Consider the following 24,345-nt stretch of genomic DNA (forward strand, 5'->3'; position numbering starts at 1 on the left):
CACAACTACTGAAGCCTGTGTGTCTAGAGCCCGTGCTCCGCAACAAGAGAAGCCCCCACAATAAGAAGCCCGTGCACCTCAATGAAGAGTAGCCCCGCTCACTGCAACTAGAGAAAGCCCGCATGCAGCAATGAAGATCCAATGCAGCCATAAATTAATTAATTAATTAATTTAAAAAATACTCTTGGGGCTTCCCTGGTGGCGCAGTGGTTGAGAGTCCGCCTGCCGATGCAGGGGACACGGGTTCGTGACCCGGTCCGGGAAGTTCCCACATGCCACGGAGCAGCTGGGCCCATGAGCCATGGCCACTGAGCCTGCGTGTCCGGAGCCTGTGCTCCGCAATGGGAGAGGCTACAACAGTGAGAGGCCCGCGTACCGCAAAATAAAAAAACGACAAAAAAACTCTCATTATGCAGCTGAGGATAAACCACTTGCCCAGGGTCACAAAGCTAGTAACAGGCTGAGCAGGGATTCATCAGTGAGTTGAGTTCATTGGTAAGCTCTGCTCTGTCTGTATGTTGTCTCTGCCCAACCACTCCATGCACTGCTGTCAGCTTCTAGCCCTGCTCTCCTCTGTACTCATTAAGGTCACCAATGACCTCTGAATGGCAAAACCAAATGAAGAACTGTCTGACTTTATTTCAATCTCTTGGTCATGTTTGTCAGTCACCACCCACTTCTTTTTCTCTCTTGGGGCTACCAACCTCTCAGGGGATGCCTTTGCTCTTTCTGGCAGGACCATCTTTTGCCCTATCCTTGCTTAACGGAAGCCCTATGCGGGGAGGGTCTCATCTAGGGCCTCTACTCTTTTGATTCTATGCTCTCTCTTGGGGTCAGTGGCCACACTTCTACCCTGATTCCCCAAGCTCAGACCTCACACCTGAGCAGCAAAAGTAGTCTCCACATCTTCACTCAGATGGCTCACAGATCCCTCAATTCCATCTTCTCACTCTTTCTCCAACCTGTTCCTTCCACAGTCCACTATCATTTCACTTGCCACCTACACAGTTGCCTAAGCCAGAGAGGAGACATCAGCCTTGACTCTTCCTTCTTCCTCAGCCTCCTTATCCAACCCTCAAATCCTATCAACTCCTCTTCCTATAATCCCCCCACCCCCACCCCACAATGCTCCCTACCAATGCCTGAAGACAGGCTGCCATCATCTTCTCTGCCCTGGATTACTTATAAGATTCTGCAGACTGTTCTTCCCACCTTCAGTGTGGCCCCGACCCCCAAAACACTTTTCAAACTGCAGGTACATTCTGAAGTACAAGTCCAGTAGTTTTACCCTCCCATCCCCTGCATTCAGGACAAAGCCCTTCTTGTGGTTTTTGCAATCCTTCAAAGCTGATCTCTTTCCAGCCACATTCCTGGCCATACTATAATTAGTGCTGAATAACTAACTGTGCCACTAACAGCTAATTAGTGCCACTCCTGGAGACACCATCTATGTTTGTATCTGCAGTTTGATGTGACTGGTGATTTGGCCAAGGCCAGCCAGGAGTCTCACTTTCCTCTTCCTATATGAGACTGTGTCTTGTGAAATAATGTTGAAATGCAGAAGGAAATGTTGTAATGAACAAAAGACAAGTGACTCAGAACAGAGAGGGATACAGTGTTCTGAAAGACAACCAGCATATCACACATGTGAGCTCTTCAATCATAGTCCCTGAGCATCTAACTCACTGGCTGAGGAAAACAATCACTCGGGACCACCTAACTCACATGGAAGTTGAGAAGATCACAGGGTTCCTCCTTCTGAATGCTAAGCATATTTCTTTACAACAGGAAGGATATGTACTGAATGGTCCAAGTGTCAGGGGGAGCGCCCATTCCAAATTAGGAACTGGCATTGGTACCCATCAGCTGAGTTACAGCTGCATAATCCAGCAAGCCATAGTCTTCTCTGTATTTTCCAAGTTTCTAAGTAAGAAGGGAGCTAATTCATAGAAAAATCCTAGAAATAATGACCAACTCAGCAACAGTGAGAAACCCCTGGACTCAGATTTTGGTCTCTAAATATCATTTTCCTATAAAAAGAATCAGGTCCCCTAAGAGAAATGATGACTCTAGGTCTGGGTCAACAAATGTACAAGATAACATTAGAATATATTGTCATCTCAGTAGTAAGGAAGGCTACAGGGTTATGTCAAAAAACTTACACAACAGACAGCCTATTGTATAAGCTCCCACTGGCCAAAGGACAATTTGAGCACTGATAAAGTTAAAAGACTGAAGCACAACAAATGTATTAAAATCCATAAGTGTGTTATGATACTAAACAAACAAAAAGAAGAACAAACAAACCTCATGAGTCATCTTTGGAGGATGTTGGAAAACCAACTCATAATTTTGGAAGCTAGTAAATATGGGAAAGAATTAAGCATTTATCCTGCCTCTCCTATACAGACTGTATTTCAGGGTAACCAAGTAGTTGATTACTGGCAATTTCCAGGTATAGAAGTATTCAAGCTAGCAATTGCAGAAGGAAACATAAAATTAAAATATCACCATTTTGCAACCCCTAATGAAATAATGGTTCTAGGCAATAAATGTCAATGGTTCCTATGTCATAAAAAGGGAAACAGCTAAAGAGAAACAACTCTCAATAGAAGCACAAATGTCATCTATTAAATATTGTTTAAAAAAAAATAGAACCAGAATCTAATTAGGTCTTTAGATCTAACTATCAATTTACAGGAAAAACAAGGGACAGAGGAACACGTTAAACTATACAGCAGGGATATAATCAGCAAAGTTGAGATGGAAGGAAAATCTATAAATTAAAAGACCCAGCTTCTTCAGTAAATAAAAGGAAAAGTGAGACAGAAAACCTATATACTAAAAGACTTCTGATAGCATCAATCAATTGAAATATATGGATCATAATTGGACCTCACTTGAAACAAATTGTATTAAAAAATCGTTTGAGACAATCAGACAAATCTAAACACGAAATGGATATTTGATGACATCAAAAACTATTGTTTCTTTTAAAGGAGGACTAATCGGATTGTGGTTGTTAAAAAAAAATAAATCATTATCTTTTTTAGAAACACCAAAATATTTACAGCTGAAATGATATGCTGTCTGGGATTTACTTCAAAATAATTTGAGAGTGGGGGGATAAATGCAGCTATTACTGAAACAAGATTGATAACAACAAATTTGATCACTGTTGTAATTAGGTGATTATTACTTATAGGTTCGTTATACTATTCCCTCTAATTTGTATATGTTTAATGATTTCCATAATAAATAGTTTTAAAGAGAAAAGAGGAAAGGGGAAATTCTGCAGGGCAGGGCCAGAGTCTCACTCATACCTGTATTCCCAGCAGCCAGTCAGACAAATTAATAGCAATGCTTTTAGGCTGAAGCCAAGGTCAAAGCTAAGGGTTCAAGCTCAGAACTATGGTAATACCTGAAATACCTGCCTGGCTCTCTTATGAGGCACAGAAGCTGGCACACAGTAGGCCTTCAGGAAGCGTTTTTTGAATGAGCAAACGAAGACTTGAACATCGAATTAGCACGACATATGTTCCTCATGATCTGAAATACATTCACTTAGTCACATCTGACCACCTCAAATTCGGCAGGCCTCTGTGGAAGGTGGTGCCCCTGCCACCACTCTCTCTGCCTCCACACCCAGTGCTGAGGGGCCAGGGGCTTCCTCCCCTGGACTCAGCCTGATGTTTTTAAACCAAGGGTCTGGGTTCCGAGCAGATTTGTGCTCTTGTCCCCCGCACCCTACCACCCAGGACTCCTTTTGGTCCCTCTGATTGGCCCAACTATTTCTCCTTGTTATGCTGGTCGCTCTGCCCGAAATGTCCCCCACCCCACTCCACCCCACCCCTGGCCTAGCTCTCTGCACAGCTGGCTCCTCATTGCCCACACCTCAGCTCGAATATCCTTCCTCAGCAGGGCCTGAACCAGCCACACTCTCTACAGAAAGTTCCCCTCTGATTCTCTATCATTTCTCCACTGTCCGTTTCACAGGTAACACCCTTAATATGCAATTGTATATTTCCTTTGCTTTAAAATAACAATAACTGCAGCTAGCACACTGACTCAGTACTTACCATGTGCCAAGTTCATGCTAAGTGTTTTACAGGGATTATCTTGTTTAGCTTTCACAACCACCCCATCAGTAAAGATACGTATCATTTTATTTATTATTATTTCCATTTTACGGATGATGAAACTCAGGACAGAGCAGTTACATGGCCACAGAAACGTGCAGTAGTAAGCCCACATTTGTAACCGCTATGCTACACTGATCTCTTAATGTCTTCTGGCCCCACTGACCTCCACCCCCAGACTATGAGGGTCAAGGGGAACATCATTCAACAAAGTACCTCAGACCCTACTGCTGTGCCTGGCATAAAAGAGTTGCTTTACAAGTATATGTGGAATGAATGAAAACATTCAAAGTAATCCTGTATGATTTCTCTTTGTGTATCTCTGACCCACCTCCTCTTCCCCACAAGTCCCTAGCACAGGACCCAACTTCTAGAAGGTACTCAACACATCCAAAACACTCAGAGCTGAAAAGAGCTTTTGTGACCACCTAGCTCTGTCCCCTCAGTTCACCAAGAGCTAGGACCTTCTCCTACCTCTGAGAAGAGACAATCAAGCAAGATGGACAATGGAGGATACATGGACTTCAGCGGTCCTAAGAGGCTGAGTTCTAGCAAAAGAGGTCAGTAGCAGATGCCCTGATGGAGTAGAAGCCAAGAAGGAAGGCTACGGTGTGGTGGAGCGTCTCATATGTACTTCCTGTACCTTGCAGAACAAATAAACACCCTCCACCCAATGTCCTGAGCCTTCTGGAAACTGTTCCACTTCTAAAACATGTTCTTTGGAAACCTCATCATCTCAGGACACACCTACAGATTTCATAGGGACCACAGGCTTCCTTGGTCTCTCCTTCCCACCTCCCTCCCCTCTCCCCCCCACCCTTTCCCTTTTCCCTGGAGATAAGGAAGCAAAAACACCCAGCAACAAAGGGCTGGAGGTCAGGCCTCTGGGGTGACCTTCAGGAGCAGAGAAGGCCTTTCTGTAGAGGACAAGTGGAGTTTCTGGTCAATCCTTCCTGCCTCTGGTTATCTCCAGCCCCTGAAAGTCCTGAGCATCTCCAGCCTAGAGTCCCAAGAATCTCAAACTCTGTGTTGACAGACTTCTAGGAAAGCAGCACAAACAAACACAAGAGCTGCAACTGGATGGAGGGGGACAACATTCTAGCCTAGCATGTCCACAAAGGGGTTCTAAGATGGGATGGTACTGGGTCTGGGCCTTAAAGGGTGGGAATCACTGGGTTTCACGGAAGTAAGAAGGAAGCAGAGAAAATGGCTAGTGCAAATAATACTGAAACGAGCTAACATTTACCTAGCACTTATTCTGTGCTTGGTGCTGAGTTAAGTGTTTTACACATAATAACTTGTTGACATCTCTCAACCTTGTGAGATAGGTGCTGTTAATGTGTCAGATGATGAACCCAAGACCCAGAGATGTTAAATAACTTGTCTAAAGTGATTCAGTAATTGGTGCAGCTGGGATTCAAAGTCAGATTTGAAAGTTCAAAGTCCACCACACAATGTGCACCAAAAGCTGGGGGATGGCTTGCATGAAGGAAAGGAACATGTGTGAAAGAGTGAGGGAATCCCTGAATGTCACACTAAAGGGCTGGATGGTGATCCACAAGGGGACCATGTGTGAGCAGTGCTGTAGGAAGAATGGCTTAACATGTTTATGGCGGATGATGGAGCGTCTGCTGGGAAGATGGGAACCCCGTGCCCCCAGAAGCTCTACACGGGTGGGGTAGGAGGGCAGCAGGAGTGAGGAAAGCCTAGAAGAGAAACAAGTTTACCAAATGCCAGTTGGTAATCAATGGTGTCCGCATTCAGATTTAAGCAAATAAAGATCTTCCTTCAGTCCCAATCAGTCCACAAAACTCCCATTAAATACCACTGTGTGCCAAGCCCTGCCCTGTGCAGCCTCTCTCTGTTTCTCCTCTGTTTGCCACAGTGAGGACAATGAGGTTGCTGTCAAGTTCCTACAACCCAGCACCCTAAAGTGCTCTCCTCTCCGTCCCCACCTCCACTCTCATAAGGGAGGTGAAAGACTTTTCTTGCACATTTATGTTAAAACCATAATGCCCACAATTGTATTTGAACTGCAGTAAGTTTTAAAACTTAAAGGTATTTATTTTCACATTACAGGTCCAATTTGCAAGGTGCATAACTGTTTTTTTAACTGAGCTCACTTTTAACCTCAGTAAGTTTATGATAAGAAAATTTTCTCCAGAAGGCGAATCATCTGGCCATCTTCCCCCTCCAGCTACCAACCAGGAGGCTAGCAGTACCTCTGTTCGAGGATATAACCTGGAGGTCAGGGATGGGAACTCACAGCCCAGCCACTGTGCCCTTCACTATCACCTGGGGGGCGGCGGTGGGTAGCGGGAGGAGGAGGAGAAGACTGGAATCAGGGAAGTCTCTAATTCAGTAAATCTGATGCTGCGCCTCACAGAGTCAATTCCACTTTGGAGCTGTGTGTCCTGAAAAAAAGTGGAACTCAGCTTCTCACCATTCTTGTGCTAGGAAACCCTGTCTGAACAGAGTTTCCTCATGGAGCGAGTGGGAATTATTGTCAAATACAGGTGTATGAACTTCCCGACTTTCAGGGCTCTCCCAAACAGTGCCTTCAGAAGACCGCTCAGCCAGTGGATTGGCGATGGGAGGAAACTCTCGCTAAGCTGGCTCAGTAATTCCCCAGAAAGGCTCACTGCGCAGGCCAACGTGAAGACACAATGAGCCCAAAGCCCTTGGTGTATGTGCTGGGAGGGAAAGCCGGGGACTTTTCCGCTTAGCTTCCCTAAGCTTTGCCACGAGACAGCTCTCTGGCTACGTCAGGGTAAAGAGGCTTGTACGAGCACATCTCACACCAGCTAACCACTCCCGAGACACCCTCTCTTCCAGACTACATGGTGGGCAGAACGGGGAAGAAGTGGCCCCAGCAGAGGCGAACCACTGCGGTTCTTAAAGCCTTATTTGCGTTTGGGCCCACACGGAGCCGCAAATGGAGGTATATTCCCTTCCGGCGCACCCCGCCATTAGCCCCCGGATTCCCAGCAGGCCTCTCAGGCCCGGATCCGGTTCCCCGACCTCTCAGGCCCTTCGAGAACCCCCAGCTTCCACTCCCAGACCTCAGAACCTTCAGGCCCGCGCCGGCCTCCCTGCCGGCCTTTCGAGGCCCCGCAGCCCGGCCCCGCGGCTCACCCTCGAGCGTCTCGCACTGAACCAGGTTGAGGTAGTCCGTCTGGCTGAGCACCCCGGCCTTCAGGCCGCGCACCAGTCCCTCCAAGTAGCCATTGTCCACGTTGAAGTAAAGCTCCGGGAAGAACGACATGGCTGCGGCGGGGTCGGCTGGACCGGAGGACCCGGACCTGCCGGCACGCAGCACAACTCCAAGATCAGCTGACGCGGCGCCCGCAGCGGGCTGTCAAGCGCATCAGGTGACGCGCAAGCGGCCCACGTGACCACAACGGGGCGGGGCTCTGAGCGGCGCCCGGCTTCCGGGTGGTTTCTCGCGGAACGGTTGCGCAGGTGTGGGCTCGGGACCGCCCACTGGCGCCTGCGCGCTGAGGGGAAGAGGGCCTCTTGCTCTCCGGCGGGAGCGGCTTGGAGTGTCCAAGGCCGACCGCGTGGTGGCGCCCGTGGCCGCGGGGATTCGATTGGGCCTTCACTCTAGATTTCCCGAGTCTGGTGCACGTGGTGCTGTGGCGGCCAGAGGAGTAAAGATGGGAGTGGGCGGCGCTTCTTATGCTTGGAAATATTCCAGACTGTTGTCAGCCTTCCCCTGAAAGGAACTGAAGTCCGGTGAGGGGAAGGCTTCGCTGCGGGTCACGCGTCGAGTTAACGCAAGCAGGCCCTGGAGCCTAATGTTTTGTTAGCCTGCTGGGAGCTACAGCTCCTATGCTGCGTTGCGCCCTCCCTTCCCCTCATTTATTATATAAGATTCTCAAGGGTAGGAGCGCGGCCCTCCTCTGCTTCTCCCAACGACGCCTGGCACTCTAAGAGCATGCATGTAAGTGACTCATGATGGGATAGCGCAGGCCCTGGGGTAGGGATGTGTGTGTGGTGTCTTGGCTTGGAGACACCTTTGCCCTTGCCATGACCTCCCCCCTCCGACGGTCACGTTCGAAATAACGCCACAACCCTGGGGTTGGTCCCATCCTTTATTGTCGCTCCCCTGCCCCAGCCCCGACCCCAACGTCGGCCAACTAGGTGCGGCTGCAGGGGTTCGCGGCAGTACCCAGCTTGCGGCAGTAGCAGAAGGCGTTGAAGAAACGGCAGTAGCACGTGGCACATGGGTCGCAGCATGGTACCTGGTGTCCCAGACAGGACTCGTGCAGCCTTACGCAGCGACGCGGGGAGCGCGGCTTGCGTCCTTCCGGATCTAGCACCTGCAGGGGTTGGGTAACATGGGCCTTCAGTGGCAGCTTCAGGGACCTGACCCAATCAAGGCGGGACGTCAGTGGAGCATGGGGAGGGATGGTCTGCAGTGTCACCCCAAGTGAGAGGGTCACCGAAGTGGAGATGGAGGTTGATGCCTGATCCCCCCACCCAGAGATTGTGGCCTCAGCCCTTTTCCTGAGCAGTTACCTCTGCCAAGGCCTTGGCCTCTGCCTCCTGCAGCAGAGCCTCTTCCACCTGTTCTGCCGTTGTCCTCTTCAGCGGGGGCTGCAGGCCCAGGCCTGGGACAGATGATGTGAGGACAGAAAACCCCATGCACAAGACACCCACCTCCCAGGCCTGGGATTGGGAAGGGGGAAAGAGGGCTCATACCAGGCAGAATAGTTCGTGGCCAGAGAGTGTCCAGGCCCCACCCATCCCCACCCCTGCCCACACTGACCTTGGAGCTCTGGGAACAAGGCTTGGTCAGGCCTTCTGATGCCCTCCAGGGGAGCCAAGCCCATCTGGGCCCCCTGCCCGGTGGGCATTGCCAGCAGCAGGGCACAACTCAGCAGCACTGTGGTCAGCATGGCCTGGCTCAGCAGGAAGACCCCACTTAGTCCCTCTTCATCCCTAGAACACCCTCTAGGTGCCCTATCCCAGACAGAAGACCCCTAGAGAGTAGGAGTCTCTGCCCAACCTGAGGACTTACCTCTGCTTGCTGGATCCTTGCCCCAAGAGTTCCTGGCCACCCCATGCCCTCGGTTTATATGGCAGGGTCTAATGAAGGGCCCACACGTGACTTCTCCCTGCAGCCAGGGCATGAGGGCGCCCCCCCCAGACAGTGGGGGCACAGTTCAGGCCTCTCTCACTGGAACCTGGGCTCTATAAGAGGGGTACCCATCTCCAGTTTGGAGTGAGGTCTCCAGGAACCAATCAAAGTTTGGGAACAAGATAGGGTGCCCAGGGCCCCCACATTCATTCCCCAGGACAGGGACCTGGGGAATGGGGATGGGTAGGCTGGAGCCATTAGCAATAACAAGGAAGGCGGCCCTGAACACTTAATTTAATTTGTGGCCCCGGAGATGCTCATTCAGACCCTACGCATGGCATGTTCCCTTTGCTTCCAGGAACTTGGGTCAAGGGCATTGGAGGGGGTGATGGGCCAGTGACCAGAGCGGGGTGGGGTTGGGGTGGAGACCTAGACCCTGGGTTTTTGAGGGGAGAGAGGGGAGGGGAGAAGCCCGCTTAGCCAAAAGCAGGCCCTCTGCCTCCATCTCTGGCCCTACCTCTCCTCCCCCTTCTTCCTCCAGGCTTCTCCAAAACCCCAGCCCTGCTCCTGCCCCCACACCCTTTTCTGCCTGGGGTTCCTGGAAGCCAAGGTGGCCGAACGGACTGTTCCCTGGGTGGATGAGGAGCTTCAAAGTAAAAAGCTTTTCAGGCCGCCTGCCTCATTAGTGCTAATGGCTGCTCCTTTCCGCCCTGCGTTGTCAGGCCTGTGCCCACGCCTGACCTCATCAGCACGGGGCAGATGTGAGGACTGCCCTTTCATAGAGATGGTGGGACACACAGGACCCCACCTGCCCCAGCCTTCCCTCACCAGCCCCGCCAAGGGCACTTTATTACACACTTGCCACTTGGGGATGGGGATGCAGGCTGAGTCAGCTTCCAGGACTCAATATACAAACAGCTGGCCCAAGACAGCTGGAGGAGGATGTAGAGGCTGTTTGGGCTATTCTGACCAGGGCGAGGCCTGAGGAAGTCCTTCCAGAAAGCAGTTGGAAACCATAGGTTATCATCTGGCAGCTTCTGGCCTGGTGTCAACACAGCAATTGGTCTTGGGGAGAGAGTTGTGTGGAGAGGGGTGCTCTGCAGAGGGTGAGCCTGTGGCATTCTTCTTCCACAGATGGGCATTGATGTCTGTTCTGGGATCAGGCTGGCATTGGACTCGCTTGTGGTTGGCCCAGGGTAACAGTCCTAGGAGCTCAGAGGGTCACCTACTATGGCCCAGGGGAGGAGCAGGGGAGTGAGGGAAAGCCCCTCTGGGGAGGTGGTCCATGGATAATCCAACAAAGGGCCAGTCCCCATTTCTCCCCCGGGAATGGTGCTGGCTGTTTTGGTGACTGTCACAAAGCAGACCTGGTGTCAAGGCCTCCCTGGCAACTGACATTAACCTTTGTTTCCCAGAAGCCATAGCTGGGCTCAGTGGCCCACCCCAGGGGTTTCTTATAGTGGTGCAGGGTGAAGGTATCAGGCACCCAGGTGTGCCCCCATCTTGGTTGGGCCACATGGAGCTCAGGAAGGGTAATACATCAAATGTACCCAAGACATTTTCCCCAAATCTTTATGCCCTGGCCCCATCCTTGGAGGTTCTGGCTGAAGAGATGGTGGTAAGGAGCAGGGACTGTGTGAGTATTTTGGCAGGGTGCCCCAGGTGAGGTGAGGCGGGGGCTCTGAGCACCTGGCTGAGCCTGGTCAGCGCTCATGCTAAGGACAGCTCTTCATCTTGGAACGGGGGTGCTCCTGCCAGCTAGGCCCTTAGTGTCTTTGCTCACCTACAAATCAGTGGCTGTCTTCACTTGGGTGTGTGAACACAGGTGTATTGGCCCCATCCATGGACAGCAGGGGCTGCCAAGGTCCCTGATCGGATCCAGTGGGGAAGACAGTCAAGAAAACCAACAACCAAAGTGGAACAGTGGGACTTCCCTGGTGGTTCAGGGAAGGCTCTGCGCTTCCACTGCAGGGGGCATGGGTTCGATCCCTGGTTGGGGAACTAAGATCCCACATCCTGCGCATCATGGCCAAAAAAACACAGTGGAAAGACCGAAGAAATATAAACATTGGATATTTGATGACATTAAGGAATAACTGTTAACTTTTTTAGTTGTGATAATGGTATTGTAGTCATGATTTTTTTAAAAAAAAGATTCTTTTAGAGAAAAATGATATAGTTACTGATAAAATTATATGAAATATGGTATTTGCCTCAAAATAATCTGAAGTAAAGGGGATAGCAGGAGGTGACATAGATGAAACAGAATTTTTCATGAGCTGGTAATTGTTGAAGCTGGGTGGTGGGTACATGGGCTTCATTATCCTAATACTGCTACTTTTGTATATGTTTGAAATTTTCCATAATAAAACATTTGTTTATGCCCCTTCCCACCCCACCCAGCTGCCCTCCCATCACCACTGAATTGGCCCAAAACACAGCCTATGGGTTTCTTGTTGTAACTCTGTATCTCTATCTATATGTCTACCTGTGAATTGTAAATCTGTATTTAAAGTTAATTTTCCATTGGTTTATCAAATTTTATTAATCTTTGCCAATAATCAGTCTTTGGCTTGATTTACCAAATTTTGTTACAATTAAGTTTCTGCCTTCCCATCATTTTCTATTTTCCTAGCATTTGTTGATCCTTATGTTTATCTTTCTTCCTTTTTTTTTTTTTTTTTTGCGGTACGCGGGCCTCTCACTGTTGTGGCCTCTCCCATTGCGGAGCACAGGCTCCGGATGCGCAGGCTCAGCAGACATGGCTCACAGGCCCAGCCGCTCCACGGCATGTGGGATCCTCCCAGACCGGGTCACGAACCAGTGTCCCCTGCATCGGCAGGCGGACTCTCAACCACTGCGCCACCAGGGAAGCCCTTCCCTTTTTTAAAAAAAGAAATTTATTTATTTTTGGCTGCGCTGGGTCTTCGTTGCTGCCTGTGGGCTTTCTCTAGCTGAGGTGAGTGGGGGCTTCTCTTCACTGCGGTGCACGGGTTTCTCATTGCGGTGGCTTCTCTTGTTGCAGAGCATGGGCTCTAGGTGCACGGGCTTCAGAAGTTGTGGCGCGCAGGCTCAGTAATTGTGGCCCACGGGTTTAGTTGCTCCACGGCATGTGGGATCTTCCTGGACTCGGGGTTGAACCCGTGTTCCCTGCATTGGCAGGCAGATTCTTAACCACTGCGCCACTAGAGAAGTCCCTATCTTTCTTCCTGATGAACACAGTTGCCTACACCTAGTAGTCTATAAAAGGCTTCTCAGGACCCCTTTCCATTTGCTAAGTACAAACACTGCGTGAGTGATTTTTTGGGTCTGGAACTGGCCTGATGTTCCCAGGACAATGCTTTTTGGCAGAAAGACCTTCAGAAATGTGCGGCATGTTCTGGGTGGAGGATTTGGCAGACCTGGGAGGATGCAAAGCCTACTTCGTAAGGCTGAGGTTGGAGCCCAAGCATAGGGACCCTGACTTCAAGGAGGAGAAGGGGGAGAGTGTGGATGCTCTGTGCCAAAGATCAAGTGTGGGGACAAGGAGGGATGCTTGATCCCTACCCCTCCTCCTCTTTTTCCTCCAGCAAGGTAGTTCTCACCCAAGGGTGCTGTTCCTGCTTTGTCCCACAGGGGGCAGCAGAGCACCCACTGGCTCTCCTAATCCAGCTTCATCCTTTTTTTAAAAAACATATTTTTATTTAAATTTATTTATTTATTAATTTATTTTTGGCAGCATTGGGTCTTCGTTGCCGCGCGCGGGCTTTTCTCTAGTTGCAGTGAGCAGGGGCTGCTCTTCGTTGCGGTGCTCAGGCTTCTCGATGCAGTGGCTTCTCGTTGCAGAGCATGGACTCTAGGCGCATGGGCTTCAGTAGTTGTGGCACGCGGGCTCAGTAGCTGTGGCTTGAGGGCTCTAGAGCGCAGGCTCAGTAGTTGTGGCGCACGGGCTTAGCTGCTCCGCGGCATGTGGGATCTTCCCGGACCAGGGCTCGAACCTGTGTCTCCTGCATTGGCAGGTGGATTCTTAACCACTGCGCCACGAGGGAAGCCCTAGCTTCATTCTGATAGGTGGATCCTCACCCAGCACGCTGTCCCTGGCGCCATGGTTCATCTGTAGGACTTCCAAAAGCCAGAGGTTGCTTGGAGATGTGCGGCCCCCTCATTAATCCAGGGAGGGGAGCAGGATGGAAGGGGGTTATCCCAGGCTGGTGTATATATACATATATATATGTGTATATATATATATATATTTTTTAACATCTTTATTAGAGTATAATTGCTTTACAATGGTGTGTTAGTTTCTGCTTTATAACAAAGTGAATCAGTTATACATATACATATGTTCCCATATCTATATTTTTTTTGATTGAATATAGTTGACTCAGAATGTTGTGTTAGCTTCTGGTGTACAGCAAAGTGATTCAGTTATACATATATATGTTCTTTTTCATATTATTTTCCATTATGGTTCATTACAGGATATTGAATATAGTTCCCTGTGCTATATAATAGGACCTTGTTGTTTATCCATTCTATGTATAATAGTTTGCATCTGCTAGTCCCAACCTCCCAATCAGCCCTCCCCCCTCCCCCCCTTGGCAACTACAAGTCTGTTCTCTATGTCTGGGAGTCTGTTTTTGTTTCATAGATAAGTTCATTTGTGTCATATTTTAGATTCCACATATAAGCGATATCATATGGTATTTGTCTTTCTCTTTCTGACTTACTTTGCTTAGTATGATATTCTCTAGGTCCATCCATGTAGCTGCAAATGGCATTATTTCATTCTTTTCATGGCTGAGTAATATTCCATTGTGTGTGTGTGTGTATATATATATATATATATATATATACACACCCCACATCTTTAACCATTCATCTGTCAATGGACATTTAGGTTGTTTCCATGTCTTGATTATTGTGAATAGTGCTGCTATGAACATAGGGGTGCTTGTATCTTTTCGAATTATAGTTTTGTCCAGATATATGCCCAGTAGTGGGATTCCCGGATCACATGGCAACTCTATTTTTAGTTTTTTGAGGAACCTCCATACTGTTCTCCATAGTGGCTGCACCAATTTACTTTCCTACCAACAGCATAGGAGGGTTCCCTTTTCTCCACACCCTCTCCAGCATTTGTTATTTGCAGACTTTTTTTAAAAAATTAATTTATTTATTTTATTTATTTATTTTTGGCTGTGTTGGGTCTTCGTTGCTGTGCGCGGGCTTTCTCTAGTTGCAGCGAGCGGGGGCTACTCTTCGTTGTGGTGCGCGGGCTTCAGTAGTTGTGGCACGTGGGCTCAGTAGTTGTGGCTCGCGGGCTCTAGAGCACAGGCTCAGTAGTTGTGGCACACGGGTTTAGTTGCTCCACGGCATGTGGGATCTTCCCCAACCAGGGCTTGAACCTGTGTCCCCTGCATTGGCAGGAGGATTCTTAACCACTGCACCACCAGGAAAGTCCCTGCAGACTTTTTAATGATGGCCATTCTGACCAGTGTGAGGTGGTACCTCACTGTAGTTTTGATTTGCATTTCTCTAATAATTAGCAATGCTGAGCATCTTTTCATGTGCATATTGGCCACCTGTATGTCTTCTTGGGAGAAAAGTCTATTTAGGTCTTCCAGGCTGGTGTCTCTTAAGCCCTCAGCTGGAGGGGGTCCCACTGTGATCAGGACCCCCTAGGTGGGAGAGTCATGTTTGTTGCATGAATGCCAGTGCTTGCCATTCTCCCATTCATCTGAGAACTATTTGAGCACATGCTGCATGACGAGCACTATGCCGAGGGGTCTATACTTCAAGGTTTGGTCAGAGGCCGTGGCGACCTGAAGCTCCTGATTTCTGGGGTCAGCCAGGCTTCATGGGCTTGCCTGTGGCCAATGAAAGGGTAGGCTGGGGTCAAGCCAGGGAGAGCAGAGCATGGAGCAGGGCCAGCTGGTGGATGGAACAGCCCTTCCCCTGACTGTAAGGGGGCTCAGGCCCAGAGACACTCCTTCCCCCTCGGGCCTTGCTCTAACTCCCTCTTCCTCTCCCCCCACAGGCCTCCCCTTCAGTGCTGGTAATGGGCCCTTTATTGGGGTCCCCAGAACACCTGGGCTGTGGCTGGAGTGCTCAGATGAAATTTCACAAAAGGGACAGGGAAAACAAATAGGCCCAGCCAATCTGACTCATAGGATGTGACTTGCAGTTTGGATTCATGGGCCCCTCCAAGGCAGCAAAGGCCATCCTAAACGCCAACTTCAACCCATTCTAAAGACATCTACAACCCCTAGTGTCCAAATCTTCAGACATCCAGAGAGGTAACTAGTCTCTCCTCCTGCCTGCCAGGTCCTACTTTTCTGGGTGAAATCTTCAGTTTCTGGAGGCGTTGCAGGACCCTACCTTCTGCCACAGGGTATCCATGCCCTTAATATGTCCAAAGCAGGACATCAGCACCCACACTCACAGGAAACCCACCAAAATGGTGCAGAGCTTGTTCCATTCCAAGTGATAAGAGGACTCTTGGGTATAACAGAATTTCTGGGGAGTGAAATTGAGTCCCCAGCAACCCTCCACAGAGGCATGGCACTGTTGGGCTAGGGAGAGGCACTTGGGATGTCCCCTAAATTGTTACTAATCCATCCCCATAGAATGGAGCAACCTGACTCCGTGAGGACGTTCAGTGGCTCAGCTGGAGCCCCAGGAACAAAGGTGTTTGCACAACAAGAACCACTAGACTGTCTGGAAATGACTCTCAACCTAGAAACTGCTCTTCCTGCTAAAGACCCAGGAGTTCTCAACCAGCTCATCCCTGCCACTCATGTTCTGTGCAAGTAAGAAGAGACGCTACAGGAACTCTGGACATAGGCAAAAAGGTACAGCCTAGGACTCCCCTGGTGGCGCAGTGGTTAAGAATCTGCCTGCCAATGCAGGGGACACGGGTTTGAGCCCTGGTCCGGAAGGATTCCACATGCCGCGGAACAACTAAACCCATGCAGCACAACTACTGAGCCTGCGCTCTAGAGCCCACGAGCCACAACTACTGAAGCCCGCGCGCCTAGAGCCCGTGCTCAGCAACAAGAGAAGCCACCGCAATGAGAAGCCCGCGCACCACAAAGAAGAGTAGCCCCCACTTGCCGCAACTAGAGAAAGCCCGTGTGCAGCAACGAAGACCCAATGCAGCCAAATAAATAAATAAAAAGATACAGCCTAGGGTAATCGGCACAGAGGTGAGATAAGACGGTACCTGGCTTGACAGGTTCAAGGTGAGCTGAAGGTCAGCTCAAGAAAGGAGAGAGAGCTGCAGCTGCTTCCAGAGTTCTCTGGACTCACTCCTTGCTGTTTTTACCCCTCCTCATCTCCTATGCCTCCAGACAAAGAAGGTCTAGGAGGTGGAGGTATGGGAGCTGGGAGGGGAATGAGTCCTGTGGGGGAGCCGTCATCTGGGGGTGTTGGATGGAAAGGATAACCTTCCAGCTTAAACCAGTCCCCCTGGGCGCAGTTCTCACCCGGGAACCAAGCCTTTGCCCATATGGGAGAAAGAGCTCATAGGGTGGCCCCTGCCAGCAACCCCACTTTTGTCCCTGTAGGCCCTGCACAAACTATCTCCACAAAGCTCTCAGAAAGCTTTAAGTGACTTAGCTTTGATTACTCAGCTAAAAAGGGGTTGGCCTGCTTTCCCTCCTTCCTCACATGGCCCAGGGTATGTTTTAGAGCTGGAGAAGAGGCATGGTTGGTGTGTGTGTGTGTGTGTGTGTGGGCACGCGTGCGTGCGCCTCAGGGACAGGGCTCAGCCCTAACGTGTCTCCCCACACACACCTCCTGCCTGTGGGAATCTTTCACCCACCCACAGAGCTCCCAGGGGTACAAAGACAAAATTAAGCAGCTGCTCCAGTGGGCTCAGTTGGCTGGTAGAGCCGTGCTGAGTGTCCTTATGCTTGTGGCCACATTTCTAAGTAGCCCATGAATCAAAGGAGAAATCACAAAGGAAACTAGAAATGTTTCAAACTGAATGATAATGAAATACATCAAAACTTAATGGGATGCAGCTAAAGCAGTGCATATTTAAGTGGATATATTAGAAAAGAAAAATGGTTGAAAATTAACTACATAAGATTCTTCAAGTGGGGTGAAAACATTTTCAATAAACAGGGTAGGAGCAAGTGACTGTTTTACCTGTACTTTGCAGCCTTCACAAAAATTAATTTGAGATGGATCATCAACATAATTGTGAAGGCAAAACAAATAAAGATTCTAGGAAAAAAAACCAATATCTTCATAACCTTGGAGTAGGTAAAGATTTCTTAAATAAGACAAAGTGCTAACCATCAAAGACTGATAAATTTGACTTCATTAAAACTAAGAACTTGGACTTCCCTGGTGGCGCAGTGGTTAAGAATCCACCTGCCAATGCAGGGAACACGGGTTCAAGCCCTGGTCTGGGAAGATCCCACATGCCGCGGAGCAGCTAAGCCCGTGCGCTACAACTACTGAAGCCCATGCTACCCAGAGCCTGTGCGCCGCAACTACTGAGCCTGCAGGCCTAGAGCCCATGCTCTGCAACAAGAAAAGCTACCGCAGTGAGAAGCCCGCACACCACGATGAAGAGTAGCCCCTGCTCGCCGCGACTAGAGAAAGCCTGCAGCAACAAAGACCCAATGCAGCCAAATAAATAAATAAATAAAAATTAAAAAAAAAAGAACAAAACCAAGAACTTCTGGGAATTCCCTGGCGGTCCAGTGGTTAGGACTCAGTGCTCTCACTGCTGGGGCCCCAGGTTCCATCCCTTGGTGGGAGAACTAAGATCCTACAAGCTGCAGGGCCAAAAACACCCAAAACAAACAAACAACTAAGAACTTCTGGTCATTAATTAAATATAATTAAGAAAGTGAAAAGATAAGCCACAAACTGGGAAAAGAACATTACAATGCATAGACTCAAAAAATGACTCATGCAGAATTACATAGTCATTAAGGAAAAAGGACTTGAACAGACCCGTCACAAAAAAGGGTTTCCCAATGGCCAATAAGCATGTGGAAAGGTGCTCAATGTCACTAGAGAAATTTAATTCATAGAGAAATGGGAGTTAAAACCACAATGAGATACTACTATACGCTGACTAGAATGACTAAAAGGTTGACAGTACCAAGTGTTGGCGAGGATATGAAGTAACTAGAACTACTATACACTGACTAGATTGACTAAAAGATTGACAATACCAAGTGTTGGCGAGGATATGAAGTAACTAGAACCGGTAAGAGGTAAAAAGAAAACTGTGGGGACTTCCCTGGTGGCGCAGTGGCTAAGAATCTGCCTGCCAATGCAGGGGACACAGGTTCAAGCCCTAGTCTGGGAAGATCCCACATGCTGTGGAGCAGCTAAGCCCGTGTGCCACAACTACTGAGCCTGTGCTCTAGAGCCTGCAAGCCACAACTACTGAGCCCATGTGCCACAACTACTGAAGTCCGCGTGCCTAGAGCCCATGCTCTGCAACAAGAGAAGCCCACAATGAGAAGCCTGTCTGCCACGACGAAGAGTAGCCCTCGTTCACCGCAACTACAGAAAGCCCATGTGCAGCAATGAAGACCCAACGCAGCCAAAACTAAATAAATTTTTATTTAAAAAAACAAACTGTGGTACAGCACAGGGAATATAGCCAATATTTTACAATAACTTTATTTTTTTTAATATTTATTTTTTGGCTGTGTCACATCTTAGTTGCGGCATGTGGACTCTTAGCTGCGGCATGTGGGATATAGTTCCCCAGCCAGGGATCGAACCCGGGCCCCCTGCATTGGGAGCATGGAGTCCTTCCTACTGGGCCACTAGAGAAGTCCCTATAATAACTTTAAATGGAGTATATTCTGTAAAAGTATTGAATCACCATGTTGTGTACCTGAAACTAATACAACATTGTAAATCAACTATACTTTAATTTTTAAAAATCTCCTATAAGCCACTCCTGACCTGTGGGAATATAAACTGCCTGTGACAAGTACTAAACTCTTGATAAATATGTTATTATAGGTTGCAAGTTGAGTTTTCTGAGCATGGAGCTAGCTACTGGGAAGGCTTAGTAGGGCATGCATGGATACTAATTCCCCTAGCCAGTGTTGCTGGTTTGTATTGTATAGTATTATCTATCAATACATGTATACGTTTACAGGATACCATTAGAATTCACTGTATCTCCAACCTTTCAATTAATGTATTTTGGTTAGTAGTGATCTTAATACCTTAATTCAAAAGGAATCAGCAGAATCACTGTTGGGTAATTATAATTCCAACACCAAACTTTCTCAAGCATTCCGTTAAAAAATCTCAGAGGGAGCTTCCCTGGTGGCGCAGTGGTTGAGAGTCCGCCTGCCGATGTAGGGGACACGGTTTCGTGCCCCGGTCCGGGAATATCCCACATGCCGCGGAGCGGCTGCGCCCGTGAGCCATGGCCACTGAGCCTGCGCATCCGGAGCCTGTGCTCCGCAACAGGAGAGGCCACAACAGTGAGAGGCCCACGTACCGCAAAAAAAAAAAAAAAAAAAAAAAATCTCATTGGGAGAGGATGCTGTACATGCTTTTGCTTTTATTTAATCAGGATTGAGGAAATTATACCTTTTAATTAAGCTAAATTGGTAGTTGAAAATTCTGTATTAAATTTATGTTAACCATAAACTATATTATGAAATAGAGTCAATATTTTGTTTCATATTTAATGGCATTTGTTAGGATTTAATATTTATAAGATCTCACCTGATACAAATTATTTTTCTGCCTGCACTCTTTAGAAAAAATTGTGAAAGCTACAAATATCAGTAATCTCTTCTTGTTAAGATTATCTTCACTTAATGCTGCATTAAAATGTGTTTACTAAGGGCAGAGAACATGAAAAAATAAAACTGTGGTGTTTACTATAACTACTACGCCTGACCTTCCACCTAGCAAGTTTACTCTTTGGTACAAACCCAAGAGAAGTGGGTGCAATGCCTAGTAAAAGGTATGTGTATAGAATGTTCTTAGAAACTTTATTCATGACAGCTAAAAACTAGAAATAATCCAAATATCCATCAACAGGAAAATGGATAAATAATGGTGTATTCATACAGCTGGAAACTGCACAGCTATAAAAAGTGAATGAACTGCTATACACAACAACACGGACGAATCTCACAGACATAAAGTTGAACGAAAGGTGCAAGCCACAGAAGAGTGAATATGGTATGATTCCATTTACATGACGTTCAAAACCAGACAAAACTGTAATAAATCATGATGGAGCTCTGAATAGTGGTTAACTCTGGGGGCATTATTGACTGAGTAAGGGGAATTGGGAAGACTTCTGCAGTGCTGGAAATGTTTTTTATTTTATTTTTAAAGATTTTTTTTTTTGATGTGGACCTTTTTTTTTTTCTTTTCTTTTTTTTTGTGGCACGCGGGCCTCTCACTGTTGTGGCCTCTCCCGTTGCAGAGCACAGGCTCCGGACGCGCAGGCTCAGCGGCCATGGCTCACGGGCCCATCCACTCCGCAGCATGTGGGATCTTCCCGGACCTGGGCACGAACCCGTGTCCCCTGCATCGGCAGGCGGACTCTCAACCACTGCGCCACCAAGGAAGCCCTGATGTGGACCATTTTTAAAGTCTTTATTGAATTTGTTACAATATTGCTTCTGGGTTTTTTTTTATGTTTTTGTTTTTTGGCCATGAGGCATGTGGGATCTTAGCTCCCCGACCAGGGATTGAACCCACACCCCCTGCATTGGAAGGCGAAGTCTTAACCAACTGCACTGCCAGGGAAGTCCCTGGAAATGTTTTATATCTTGAATGTTTTATATCTGGGTGGTGGTCACACGGGTTTCCTTTTCACTGTGGGTTCTTCCCTGACTTTGGACTTTGGCATGATCCTTATTCGTACTTGAACCTCTCTCATTGCACCTCTCCTCAAAGCAACTCATGTTGTTTGAAGAGTTCTTCAGACCACAGACCAAAAATCACCCCTTGGAGATGGTGGCAGTAGGTGCCAGGAGAAGAAGGGTACCTATTGTCTGGGTCAATGGCATTGAAAATGGTCGTTTCCCCAGCTTGCTATCAGGATATGTGTTTGTCTTGTCTCTTGTGACACTTGTTTTCTTCCCTGTCCTTGGGGGTGTCTTCAAGCTGTTGACTTCTGGGATTTGCAGATTTCACAATGTGATACTACTTATTTTTTTGTCTGTAGGTTATTTCTCCAGGGGCAAAGAAAATAATTTCCTAAAATCCATATGAATGTAAAGAAAAGCAGTTTGTTACTGGTTGTTGGTGAGTTTTTTTATAATGCAAAATAAAAATAGTAAAAAGAAAAAAATGGTATCAATGAGATGACAGCAGTTGTAATGAACAGAAAGCTCGATTCAAACTGTCTTAAATTATAAACATAGTTTATTGGCTCATTTAATTGAACAGTCCAGAAGTAGGGCTGGTTTCAGATGAAGTTTGATACAATGCCTTTTGATTTTATAAGGAGTTGATGTGGCAGATACAGCCAGTTGCCTTCCTAATACCTATTCCCCCCTCCTCCAAAAAAGAAGGCCAGGGCTTCCCTGGTGGCACAGTGTTTGAGAGTCCGCCTGCTGATGTAGGGGACACGGGTTCGTGCCCCGGTCCGGGAAGATTCCACATGCCGTGGAGCGGCTGGGCCCGTGAGCCATGGCCGCTGAGCCTGCGTGTCCGGAGCCTGTGCTCCGCAATGGGAGAGGCCACAACAGTGAGAGGCCCACGTACCACAAAAAAAAAAAAGATTAAAAAAAAAAAAAAAAGGCCATTTTTGTTTGGGGAAGTGCCTAGTTAAACAGACTAACTTTCTCAGATTCCCTAAGAGTTCATGGTGTCCCTGGGATACATTGTGACCCACAAGACTTATGTTGAGGGCTTCTGGGAAAGTTGCTTCTCTGGCAAAGATGTCTCCCTTTTCTGCTTCTTTTCCCTTCAACTTCCTGCTGAGAATGTAAGTATAATGCTTAGAGCTGTAGCGCCAACTTGTGACCGTAAGGCAATGAGGCAACAACCTTGAGAATGGACTAGCTTGCTAAAGATGGTGGACAAGAGAAGCAGAGCATGCCTCCGCAACATTGTAAAGCAGTTGCACCAACCCTGGTCTGCCCACCTCCTGATATCTTATTGCATGAGACAAACATGAAACAAATATTTGTTTAAGCTACTGTTAGGTTTTACTCTTACTTGAGACTAACCACATTCCCAACTGATATCTTCAGTTTCTTTTCATCTCTTGTGTACATCTCTTGTGGTAAATGCTTCATTCTAAGGCTTGTTTCCCTTTGTAGACACAAACTGGCTTCCAGCAGCCTCAGAAGCCTCCTGCTTCCTCGCTTGCATCCTACAGGAGAGATCTTTATCCTAGAATTCACTGGTCCTGGTTCTGAAAATCCTGCTGGCATCTACTGCTGGAGTCTGTGGCTAGAGAACTCACGGTGAGTTCCTCTGATCTGGGCAGGGCCTGTTGGTCTTCCCTTGACCCCAGCTGAGCCCTTACAGACCCTGAGCATCCCTAATATCAGCCTGTGAGTGACAAATGTCCTGACCTCCAGAGGCCTTGCCTCGTCTGTGGCCTTGGAGGTAGAGTATCACAAGGGACAGCACCTTCTGCTAAGGTCAGGGCCAAAAATCTGCCCTTGTAAGCCAGGTTTGGCTTTTGGCTTGGGCAGGTGTTGACTCTGGGCAAATTGCCAGCCCAGAAAAGAATGATTTTGGTTGTGAGATCTCATTCTTCCTCAGCACAGCCTTGAAAGCATGTGCTCAGGGTGTTCTGTTGCTAAGATAGCAGTTGGGCTGTGTTCAGGTGGTCCAGAGAGAGCTTAAACTGCAGAGGGTCTGGGTATCATAACAGTCTTGTCTGAGGTCACAAAGTTTGTAAGTGGTGGAGCTGAGTCAAACTGAGAAGTGTGACATTCCACCGAAACCCCTCGCAACCAACCATGATGCTAAGACACAATGACACTTAGGGTCATATATATATATATATATATATATATATATATATATATATATTATTTTTTAACTTGACTTAAAAATATATATTTATTTATTTATTTTGGCTACGCCAGGTCTTAGTTGCAGCACGTGGGATCTTCTTTTTTTTTAGTTGTGGCATGCGGACTTTTTAGTTGCAGCATGCGAACTCTTAGTTGTGACAAGCAGGATCTAGTTCCCCGACCAGGGATCAAACCCAGGCCCCCTACATTGGGAGTGTGGAGTCCTACCCACTGGACCACCTGGGAAGTCCCTATATATATATTTTTAATACAGACCTCCTTTGATTGCATTGTAAGTACACAGGAATATTCTTCAGTTCCACAAAGAAATGTGCCTTCTCCCATTTTCCCTGAAGTGCATGACTCTTTGACCTCTCTTTTATTGTTATACTTATTTTGGAGACATGGGTACAGAGAAATAGTTCTCAACTTCAGCGTTGGCAATGGTTCAGGAGTAAGACTAAAAGCCACACACATACTCAATACTGGGGAGGTGTGGGGCGTGCTTGGCCTGAAAGGGGAAGCCATTGACACCAGGTGGAGATGTAGCCCCAGTGTTGCCAGAGCTTCAGATGTTTCAAGAAAAGCCAGAAAACTGAATTTTTATATGTTGCTTCAGTGCTGACTCAAAAAAGCATTGTGCAGGTTCTCAAGTTCTCACTTCCAGTGTAACGGGAGAGAATTTTTGTCCTGGCAGTGGTTCTATCTAGCCTGAAGTGCTGTGAGAACAGCAGTCAAGGTTTCCTTCTTCCTGCACCACTGGTAGGAGGAAGGAAATACCACCTGGAGGAGGTGGTATTGGTATTTAAAGAGGGTTCCTAAAGGTGGATGGAGCGTTCTGAAAGGAAGAAGGTAGGGAGTGACCTCAGTGCAGCTTTTGCCCAGTTGTTCATCACAGGAATGCTACTGGGCCCTGCAGTTTCCAGCATCACAACCCCCTGTCCCCCACTTGTCCACACCCTCAGCTTCCAGGTTCCAGCCTCGAGGGGTTCAGCCCACGTCTGCCCTTCAGTTTTCTTCTTCCTGGGAACCAAGGAACAAGGTGTCCTCCCATGGCCTCTCAGTGACCTGGGCTGGGGCCTGCTCCCTGGGGTTGGCAAAGGGAACCACTAGCTCTTGGGGCCTTCCCCTTGAACTCAGAAGGTAA

General features: G+C 47.9%; 2 protein-coding genes and 1 long non-coding RNA gene across 5 annotated transcripts in view; 1 reads left to right on the forward strand and 2 right to left on the reverse strand.

Annotated features, from left to right (window-relative positions):
* The window catches only part of ATP6V0D1 (ATPase H+ transporting V0 subunit d1), a 38,153-nt gene extending 30,625 nt beyond the window's left edge, over window positions 1-7,528 (reverse strand). The window contains exon 1 of one of the 3 annotated variants that reach the window (XM_032612133.1): window positions 7,275-7,528. In XM_032612133.1, coding sequence (XP_032468024.1) covers window positions 7,275-7,404 — 130 coding nt within the window. In that variant the 5' untranslated portion in view covers window positions 7,405-7,528. The remainder of the gene's footprint in view (window positions 1-7,274) is intronic. The other 2 variants (XM_032612132.1, XM_032612131.1) reach the window with 2 other exon arrangements.
* Window positions 7,529-7,719: 191 nt separating this feature from the next.
* Window positions 7,720-23,107, forward strand: LOC116743740. The gene is made up of 4 exons (XR_004346874.1): window positions 7,720-8,082; window positions 20,248-20,391; window positions 21,389-21,468; window positions 22,491-23,107. It is a non-coding gene; the product is annotated as an uncharacterized LOC116743740 (long non-coding RNA).
* Window positions 8,279-24,345, reverse strand: part of AGRP (agouti related neuropeptide) — a 40,617-nt gene continuing 24,550 nt past the window's right edge. The window contains exons 2-4 of the mRNA XM_032612623.1: window positions 8,911-9,043; window positions 8,661-8,752; window positions 8,279-8,461 (exon numbers count right to left, since the gene is read on the reverse strand). Coding sequence (XP_032468514.1) covers window positions 8,279-8,461; window positions 8,661-8,752; window positions 8,911-9,043 — 408 coding nt within the window. The remainder of the gene's footprint in view (window positions 8,462-8,660; window positions 8,753-8,910; window positions 9,044-24,345) is intronic.

This window comes from Phocoena sinus, chromosome 19 (genome assembly GCF_008692025.1).
Source record: "Phocoena sinus isolate mPhoSin1 chromosome 19, mPhoSin1.pri, whole genome shotgun sequence".
NCBI lineage: Eukaryota > Metazoa > Chordata > Mammalia > Artiodactyla > Phocoenidae > Phocoena > Phocoena sinus.